Source organism: Polyodon spathula, chromosome 59 (genome assembly GCF_017654505.1).
Source record: "Polyodon spathula isolate WHYD16114869_AA chromosome 59, ASM1765450v1, whole genome shotgun sequence".
NCBI classification, from domain to species: domain Eukaryota; kingdom Metazoa; phylum Chordata; class Actinopteri; order Acipenseriformes; family Polyodontidae; genus Polyodon; species Polyodon spathula.
This window is the reverse complement of record NC_054592.1, coordinates 803,250-813,344: the sequence shown is the minus strand read 5'-3', so window position 1 is coordinate 813,344 and position 10,095 is coordinate 803,250. Positions and strand designations below refer to the sequence as shown.

General features: G+C 45.5%; 2 protein-coding genes across 2 annotated transcripts in view; one reads left to right on the top strand and one right to left on the bottom strand.

Annotated features, from left to right (window-relative positions):
• The window catches only part of si:dkey-11f4.7 (piezo-type mechanosensitive ion channel component 2), a 26,635-nt gene extending 25,084 nt beyond the window's left edge, over window positions 1-1,551 (top strand). The window contains 3 exon segments of the mRNA XM_041240107.1: window positions 243-379; window positions 1,299-1,354; window positions 1,472-1,551. Of these exon segments, the coding sequence (XP_041096041.1) occupies window positions 243-379; window positions 1,299-1,354; window positions 1,472-1,551 (273 nt within the window).
• Window positions 1,552-3,004: 1,453 nt separating this feature from the next.
• LOC121307877 (protein LRATD2-like) lies at window positions 3,005-6,548 on the bottom strand. Its single transcript, XM_041240187.1, has one exon. The coding sequence runs from the start codon at window positions 4,634-4,636 to the stop codon at window positions 3,902-3,904; it is 735 nt and encodes a 244-aa protein (XP_041096121.1). The 5' UTR covers window positions 4,637-6,548; the 3' UTR covers window positions 3,005-3,901.
• Between the last annotated feature and the right edge of the window lie 3,547 nt (window positions 6,549-10,095).

The following is a 10,095-nucleotide window of genomic DNA, read 5'->3' as shown; positions in this document are numbered from 1 at the left end:
TATATATATATATATATATATATATATATATAATGTATATATATATATATAACACACACATACTGTGCGTACATGACTCATTGTTAGACTGTGTATATTCTTTGGAAGGTGTGGCTAAATGAAGCCCTTAATTCAATTTAAATACCCCATTTCATTTCTAGTTTTACAAGGCAATGGAGAATTTTAAAAGTTGAAGTAAATGGCTTTGAACCTTTGCTCCCCTCCATTTCTGTATTGAACAGGTGGTGAAAACGAACCAGTTCTCAGTGACGAGGCACGAGAAAAGAGCCAATGGTCTGGTGGGAGACCAGGGCCTGCCTGGGGTCTTCGTGCTGTATGAACTGTCTCCCATGATGGTGAGATTCACAGAGAGGCAGAGGTAAGGGAGCTACGGGGGGGTAGGACTTCATACTGAAGAGCAGGGGTGAGAGGAGGATCGGAAACACACTGAATACAGCAATCAAACAACAAGGGAGAAACACCATCACAGCAATCAAACAACAAGGGAGAAACACACTCGCAGCAATCAAACAACAAGGGAGAAACACACAGCTATCAAACAACAAGGGAGAAACACACTTGCAGCAATCAAACAGCAAGGGAGAAATACACAGCAATCAAACAAAATGGGAGAAACACACTCGCAGCTATCAAACAAGAGAGAAACACTCACAGCTATCAAACAGCAAGGGAGAAACACACTCGCAGCAATCAAACAGCAAGGGAGAAACATACTCGCAGCAATCAAACAGCAAGGGAGAAACACACAGCTATCAAACAAGAAGAGAGAAACACACTCACAGCTATCAAACAGCAAGAGAGAAACACACTCACAGCTATCAAACAGCAAGGGAGAAACACAATGCAGCTATCAAACAGCAAGGGAGAAACACACTCAATACAGCAATCAAACAGCAAGAGAGAAACACTCACAGCTATCAAACAGCAAGGGAGAAACGCACAGCTATCAAACAACAAGGGGCTTTCTTTTAGGTGCTTTATTTTCTTGTCAATAATGATCTTGGAGTGAAGCCATTTTGAGAATCTGCCTGTTGAATATTCAAAGAGCTGTTCAATGATGCAGAAATCTGTTGTATCGTATACCACATGAAATAAGAGAAGCAGCTGCTGGGAGAACAGTAAAGCACACACAGAGCGCACCTGCAGGTACCCTGTTGGCAATGGGAGGGTTATACATTTACCAGACTGGTACAGTCTGTTGTGCTGAAAGTGTCTATTCCTTGCAGTTCAGAACTGCACTGTGCTCTGAGTGTAAATCTGACTGTGTTGCTTTGCAGGTCGTTCACACATTTTCTCACAGGTGTGTGTGCCATCGTTGGAGGAGTGTTTACAGGTGGGTGTTTTTGAGTGCTCTCAGGTTTTTTTTTGTGATGCTGTTGGTCGTTCAGCTGCTCTAGTTTGCCACGATGCTGTTTGACTGACGCGCCAGTCTGTGTGGTTCGTTTCGCAGTGGCGGGACTCGTAGACTCTCTGATCTACCACTCTGCGAGAGCCATTCAGAAGAAGATCGAACTGGGGAAAGCATCGTAGTGCGACCGACCGGACTAGAGATAAATGGACATCGCTCACAGGACCCCGACTAGAGAGGCGTTCGAGCAATGAAAGCAGGATCTAACTTCAGAATTCAAAATCATTTCTAACACAGCCCTTGCTTGATGCCCTTCTCTGACTTTGTTTTTGTTTTTTTAAGATATTGATGCCACTACATGCTTTATAAAAACGTGTGTGTATTGTTCTGTCTGTAAATGAATAGCACAGATTGCCATGTGAATCCTCGATATGAGTCTCCTGGAGACCAGTCCAGTTATCTGTCTGACGGGAACGCAATTCAGAGTTAAGCAATAAATGCCTCTACAGCTGACGGTACCAGCCAGGTAATTGAGAGTTTCACTGCTGCTACGAAACACGGAGACACTAAAGTGATCTAAACCGAGGTCCCTTCGTGAAAGATAAGCTCAAGAATCTGGCTGGTAAGGTCTGGCGTGAAGCTGAAAAAACGCTTGGAAGTCGGAAGATCTTTTTAAGTCTCTTGGTGGTTTTGTTTGTACTGGATCATCCTTCATTTGAAGGATTAGATAGATCGATATAGAAAAGGAAACCGTAGTTACCTGCATGATTTTCTGGTGGTGGGTTTTCTCTACACTTGTTTGTTTTTTGGTGTGAGGCTTTTATCTTTCCAGATTGCTTTCTGAACACAAAACAGCAGTCTGAAACGATGCATAGCTCTGCCTTTAAAGTTGACATGTCTGATTCCTGGAGTTCGTTGGTTGGCTTCTAGGATCCTCTCTCCCAGTGCATCCCACGTGTGCAGGACAGCGTTGTGCAGAGCAGGCAGTGCAAGACCACAGTACACCCCCAAGCAATGCCTGCCGCTGGTTTCAAGTTATTGATTGCAGGGAGATCTGCAAGAGATGTGTTTTATTTTCTTAATTTTGTTTGGACCTGCCGAGAATGTATTCCTGAATTACTGAGAATAAAATTTGGATGCAGGTCATTTAAAACCAGGTTGGGTCTCTCACTTGCTGTTATACACCCTCATCATGTGATCTGAGTAAAACTAGAGAGACTTCAAAAAACGTGTCCATTATAAAGCTGCTTGTCTTGTAGTACTCTTTGTAGTTTTTATAGTACAGACTTATATAATAGTATTTTGCTTCCAAACTAATGTTTTTGTGTGCAAGTGACACATGTCTACAAGACCACAGAATGAGGAAACTGCTAGATATATTAATGGGAGGAATTCTTTTTAGGCTGTAACCCATTACTGGGCACTACGGTAAGCACTTCACTGAGAGACAAAAGCGATTCATTGATTGAAACACAGTAGAAAAATACATTTACAGCACATATTTTGAAACTATATTCAAATTCATGTCATTTTTATTACACACAAGTGTGCAATAATTATTCGTTCTCCAGTGGAACACAAACGCAGCTGGCAATCCACAAACAACTTTACGATGAGTTACTGTTTTTCTCTCCCTCTCTCTGTTATCTGCTAGCTTGTGTTACTCCTTGTGCTTTCAGTCCAGTCCGAGGTTCTCTTCTGTGTTGTGTTGATCCTGTCCTCTCTCCTCCAGGCTCCAGATAGAGGTTTCACAATCTTTAATGCCTTCACCCCTTCCCCGACCTGCTCTCAATCCTCTCGGTGTGTAATCTCTCAGGAATTTCAAGCCCTTGTGCTCTAAGCCTCATATTATGTAGGCACTTGTTACTGTGTTTTTATTTTTTCTTCAATTTCCAGCAGTGGAGAATGCAGACAGATACACATGCATGTGTATGTAGCTCTCCCAGGGTTAGTTTGTTTCATACAGATCAGCTTCCAGGTGCACAGAGGTGATGCATGCAAAGCCGAATAGCTTTGCTGCCTCTCGGAAATGTATTTCACTGGTATTTTGTTAAGTATGTGAACGCATGTTTGGTGTAATTGAAAGCCGTTGGGTTTTTATGTGGATTGATCAGTGCTGTCATCACCTGGCTATCTAAACTCCAAGCACTCCAGGAGGGTGTGTGCACCTGCTAGCTGTGTTATCAGACCCATGCAAACAAGCCTGTACCTCTAGCAGAACAGGCATGCACTTCCAAAAGATAGAATCGCATGCAAAAAACAACAAATTATGATGTTAACCATTCTTGAACGTCTATTATATATTATGCAAAATGGATACAGTTTGCCATTACCAACACCGTGGGCTTTGTGTTGTGTGGTATGAAGATAACGGCTTTCATGTCACTTTTTAGTTACAGCATTAAAAAGTAATAATACTATCAAATGCATAATGCATACATGATTTGGTTTTGTTAATCTAATAGATTTGTAAAAGTCTTTGTCCTGTTTGTTAAAACACATTCGATTCCTTTGTGGTTGTCGTTTCCGTGTTCAGAGAATGCGATTGGTGGCTGTCCCCTCTCCCTGCTCCAGCCTCCGTTTCTCCTCGATCAGGTCCACCAGGCATTGAAAGGCTGCCGTTTCCAGCGTGCCATCAGCCCGCTGAAGGTGCAGTGTGTAGGGCCGTCTTCCGATCCGCACCTCTCCATCCCTTTTAAACTCCCTTCTCCCGTACTTGCACCAGCCGGCGAAGCACTCTGAGTTCTTCCACTCCCCGCCTCCGGACTCTGCCTCCCCCAGGGCTCTCCTCACCACCACACGGGCCGAAGATTGGCTGTATTTATAGGAGCCGTTTGCCACTCTGCCGTGCTGTCCTGCGGAGACGTCCAGCAGGAAGCTCTTTTTGACGCTGCCTGCTTGCCAGTGCACAGCCTGGGCCCCTCCTATGCACACAGCCCAGTGCTCCCCTCCTCTCCCCTCCTTTGAAAGAAACTGGACCAGGTCTCCGGGCTTGCACAGGCTGAGCAATGCCTCTGCGGCAGCAGGCTCGGAGAAGGGCCGCTCATAGATGCACTTGCCCAAGTAGAAAGCGGCGCACTGCTCCCCAGGATGGAGCTGTCTCTGTAAGAGAGCATTCCTCTCTGCGTCCTCACTCCCAGGAATGTGCTCGCACTCCCAGGCACCGGATTCCTCTCCCCTGGGACCTTGGCTTTGTGACTCCTGGTTAGTCAAAGCGTGATAGCTCACCTGCTGCTGATGAATGTGCCTCTCTAGCTGGTTGCCCATGTTCAGAGTATGAAAGATCCGCTCTCGCACAAACTCTGGAGACAAACTCTTGGGTGTAGATAGAAGGCAGGAACGCAGCTAATCTGATTATGTTTGAGGGGGGGGTGTTGGCGTGTAATCCTTTCAGAAATTCTTGTTTCTCTGCCCAAGGACTAACAGTACTCCCAACACACATGGATTAAAACACAAAGCTTGCTTAATTAACTCCTTCCGCTACGGTTTTGAGGAAGTGTTGCAGTGTGATGCTGCAAAAGACGGGGGTTTTCAATGAAGTGCACTGCTCAACCCACACAGGCACTGTTAATGATCCTTCCATCTAGAGACACTTTCCGCTGTGAGTTGATTGGTGGGATAGCCCTGAGCTGGCAATGTAGACGGTAACAGAGCAAGCCCTGAACCCCACATTGTGCTGCAGCATGTAGGGAGTATTTGGTGTGTTTCACAGATCCTCATTATCACTAGTCTGGACTGCCTTGCTGAAAGTACCATTGGATAGTTCGTGTGACTTCTCTGTTAGGATGAGTTAAGAAAACCATGTTGAACTACACGATGATGAGGAGGGCAGTGACAGTGTGTAAGGCAGTGGGTCTGTCCACCTTTATAGTCTCCTTCGTCACTGTTATCCTTGGCTGGCAGTAGGTGGCAAAATCTTTTTTTCTTTGTGCCTGCAAAAGAGGTTTAGTCCCCATAGTAACTGTAAACTGACTGTTGTATGCAGAGTCAGCAAATAACAGCATTTCATCCAGTTCTGTTTTGATGTTTAAACACCATGCGTGCAGCTCTTATTTCAGAAGGACTGGATCTGGAAGGCACGCTGCAGATGCCTCTCATTGCTGGAAGGCTGTTTTGTTGTATCAATCCACTCAGATGCACTAACCCAAGTGTGATAAATGAATAGTCGCTTGTGTAGAGAAAGCGTACATATGAGCCCATTAGTGTTTATTTAAAAAAATCCAGAGCAGGCCTGGTAAAGTTTGAATAATGCGTTTAACCAGATACCTGTTCAGGTGTGTAAACCTCCTATATAAGGAGGTATTGCTGCTGTTGTTTTTAATGCAGAGAGCCAGTGAAGAATGAGAGGTCAAGTCAGTGTTAATTGTTTTTGCCACTAGGGGGCAGCTCACACTATGAAAACAGCCAGATCCTGGTGTAATCCAGGCAAACTCGCAGGAAATGATGAAATACATTAAAATAAACAGATTTTATCAATTAAAATGTTTTGCTGCTGATGTGGCCTGTGTGAGTGAACGGCTGAGTCTCATCATTTATCGTACTCATGGAAACCTCATGAGTACAGCAAGATTACAAAATGAAAAGGCGCTGAGTCTGAACTTTGGGTGGCTTGGCTGCCGCAGAGCTGATTCACTTACTGTAATTTCTTTCCCAAACGCTGACATCCTGTTTTAGAAGTGATGCTGTTGAAGAATCATGAGAATTCTCTGTTTTGAAGCCGTGGAATCCTGGTTTGAGTGGGTCGAGCGTTCCTAATTACCCAGGAGATGGCATGTAATGAGCTGACTCACTCTAGGAAATGGATGTTATTATTACACCCAAGCTCAGTATATCTCATATCAAAAAAGACAGCCAGTACAGTCCAGTTATTAGTGCCTGTTTCAGAGCCATAGGAAAACAAGCTAAAGGTGCTCCAGTGACACGTTTTGATTAAAAGCCTGTTTCAATGTCGTCAATTCCGTCTCTGTTCTCCTCATCTAAGATCACTATTTCAGTTACAATGTGTACGTAGCGCCCTGTAAAATGGTTTTGTTGTGCTGGTGATGTGCACTACTGTGCGTCGAATTTGAGACCTGCATTAACCTCCAGGACCACCCAGCCCCCCAACACTGAGTTTCAGCTGATTGGAGTGCAATCCTGCTAACTGTGCATTCACTCCCATAGCCCCCAGCCCCCACCCCTCCTCGCCTGTGCCGGGTTTGAGAACAGGGCAGGGTCCTGGCTGCCCGTCTTCCTCCCCGCGTCACCACAGGCAATCCCCTCACCTGGGTCTCTGAGTTCAGACAGCGGCCCGGGAGATCTCAACTGTTCTTGATTAGTGCCACGCTGTGCGATGAAAATGGAATTAGAAACGAGACTCTGCAAGCGAAGCGTACGGAAACTGACTCCAGAGGCCAGGCTGTGGACAGGTGGAGGAGCCCCAGGTGTTTTGCAATGAGCTTTTCTCTCTGTATGAGCGCTCAGCGCTCTGCCCAAGCTCTGTAGCCCACGTGTGGTGTATAGACAAGTGTAGTGCATATCTCTCCTGCTGCATTACCTCATGATTACAAAGCCTTGTCGCTGTCTCTCTATGAGTCCTGCCACCATGGCCTGGGTAGAATTCACAGCGTTTCTAGTCTAGCAAGGCAATGCGCGCACACAGCTGCTGTGTATCATTCCAAGCAGAGGCAGAGGAGGGCAGTACCGTGCCAGCTCCACAGCTACTGTTCTGATTTTACTGCGGAGCGTTTGAAAGCAGCTTGCCATATCTGTGTGGTTCAGTGACGATCTAGTTTGGAGAGGCACCTTGAACTTGAATTTAGTTCATAATATATAGGGAGCAAAGACAACAGCGAGTCCCGGTTTAGATAACTCTGCGGCAGCATGTGATGCAATCCCCCTGATGTGATCTGTCACTCGGCACGCCAAGTTGCATACCTTTCACATGAGCCATACATGGGCTATGTGAGAGAGAGAGCTGGTGAGGCTGCCCGGACAGGCTAAAGAGTAATGTTCACCCCTGCTGTAACGGTCCTCCTCTCTCCCTCCCTCCCTCCTTCTAAAAATAGTTCCCGCCCTACGACGGGGTGAAGTGAGTTCCCCTGTTCCCGCTGCTCCGAGTTCCTAGAAGTGTTTACTGCCACTTCATGGTATTCGCTCCTCATGACTCTTCCCAGGAATCTCCTGATGGTCTGAATTTCCTTGTAAGCCTCACATGTGTGTCCGTGTGGCCTCCTGGGCAGCTGTGTGCTGTCTGTCTCGCTGGCTCCTCTGTAGAGGTGTGCTAGTTACACAATGCTCATCTACAAACACCTGCCATAGCACTGTCAGCGATTCCTTTACAGAAGTCCCATGTACAGAATTATTATTTATTATTATTATTTTTAAAGCCTGCTTCTCATGGGAGGGGGGGATCAGTGCAGTCTTGAGCACGGAAGCACCTGCCAACCGAGCTCCAGCTATCTGCCTTCTTTCAAATTCCGTCAGACTCTGATGTCTTTAAATAGAGCTCAGTTTCAAAAGCCTCAAACCCACAGCTTTATTAATTCATGCCTTTACCGTGATTAACAAACTGCCATGTAGTTGCAGTGAAAAAAGACAAAACTTGTATCTGCTTGTCTAGACCGAAGTGTGTACAGAATGTTCTTTGCAGTAACCCTCCTCCCTCCCCAGTTCTCTACAGGGGTTGTAATATGCATCCACTCTGCCTAGCCTCCGTGCAGGGATGTTTAAAATAACATACAGCAGACAGCTGGAGGAAGAGGCACAGGGAGCACTCTGTATGAAAACAGATGCTGGCCCAGCAACTGGGGGAAGCGTATATTCACAGCAAAGAGCTCCATATGAGAGGAATCTTTCTAATCCCTCCCCTGAGGGGACACTGTTCAGTCAGTGCGGTGAACAGGACGGGCTGTGAGGGGATGATGGGCTACACTTGCACAGTAGTATCTGTTGAGACAGTGATGTAAACTCTGCAGACGCTGCTCTGTGAACTGGACCTGGGAGGGGGCGGGGGAGAAGATCCAAGTGAAAGTTTGCCCTGAACTAATGGCTCAGTAATTTGGGGCCCTGGGAGATGAAGTTGAGGATTTGGATCTGGGTTCAGCTGGTTTAGGATTCCAGTGGGTATGCAATGATTTTTGTTCATTCACCCTTTTCATTGATTGTAATGAAGATCTTTTAATTAGCAGCTGTTACAGTGTACTAAATACACCCGCATTGCGAAGCATGTCCTCAAAAAATATATTTTTAAAAACAAAAAGATCCAGAAATCATGCTTAAATAATTATAGAAACACATCTCTAAGAGCAAGCGGGTCTAAATGTGCTGTAGTTTGAGTGGGTGAAGCACAGAGTAATGAATGATTGGGCACCTAATCCTCCTTGGCTTCCAGATAAGTGGATATCGAACCGTCCCACACCTATTGGACCGGTCCAGTGGAGGGGCTGAGGCTGGGGGAGAAGAAACAGCTGCTCATTTGTGCTGTCAGGGAGGGGGGAGTCGAAGAGAAATCAGAGACCTCGATCTCTCCCGTTGTAAAATGGTATCATGTTTAAACATTTTATTATCATATGTATATAGCTGTGACCAAATTTTCAAATTTGGTGCCGATTTAAAAAGGACATTTTTTTTTTTTTTTGAATGATTTCCAACACTGATGGAGAATATATAACACAGATAATAATGAGGGGTATGATGTTGTAAGTCTTCTCAGGGTGATGGATTTGATGCCAGGCTGCCCGCTCCAGGTACCCGGTACTGTTAACTCAAATGTATATATGAGACCAGAACCCTGCAGGTGGAAATCACACTTCCTTCATATGAGTCATCCTCATGAGTGTGTGAAGAGGGATTCGATTTCGTTGTCATGAGTAGATGTTTCACCTCACAGGATTCCATCTGAAGGACTGGTGCAAAGCAATACCGGCCAGGAGATTAGTAAAATCAGCAGGAGATACTGAGACACTGATCTTGAACTCTTGTTCCAAGGTGTAACAGCGGAAACTGCTGAGGCTTTTCGGGGAAACTGCAGAAAGCTTTGCCCCCCGAGGCTCTGTCCTCAGTGTCTGCTGAGTTTCAGTAACAGTTGTCTAGAAAGGCTTGATGCCCCTGAGCCCTGTATCAGTCCATACGTCTCCCAGAACACTTTGACCTTAGCCTTTTGGAAATTGCCAAAAGTAGCTGCATCAAAGCAAACAAACAGCAGAAGATGCGTTAGCAAGCTGTGTGGAGGACCTGCCTGAGAGTTTCACTGCAGCTTAATGAGCAGGGTCAGCGTTCCCAGCTGCTGTGAGGGTGTATATGAGGAGCACACTGGCACTGGAACGACAATGACCAGGTGTCGCCACGGCACAGCAGAAAACGCAAACCATGGCACAGTGCAACTCAATTGGAACAGGGTAGCAAAAATGATTCTGCCGCCTTTCACTCATAGCATAGCATTTGTATTATTGCATTCAAGGTGGGTCTGAATTCAGTGTCAAATACAGAATTGCTGTTTTGAAATCCACAAATGCACAGCAGCCAATTGAATGGATTCATTTAATCTGAATCCAAACGGAGTTTGTTAAACGAATGCCTGTTGCAGTTAATCCAGCTTGACTCTAAAATGAATGGAAGGAACAGGACAAAGAATACATTCCGAATTCAAAGACAGGGTTCATATCTGTTCTTAATGAAGCAAATCAGAACCGCTTCAAATTCTCCACATTCTCTGGGCCACAGGAAAAGAAAGGGAAAAAAACCCA

What these genes read in the sequence shown, in the direction of transcription:
- LOC121307877 (XM_041240187.1), bottom strand. Translation starts at nt 4,636, where the DNA reads ATGGGCAACCAGCTAGAGAGGCACATTCATCAGCAGCAGGTGAGCTAT.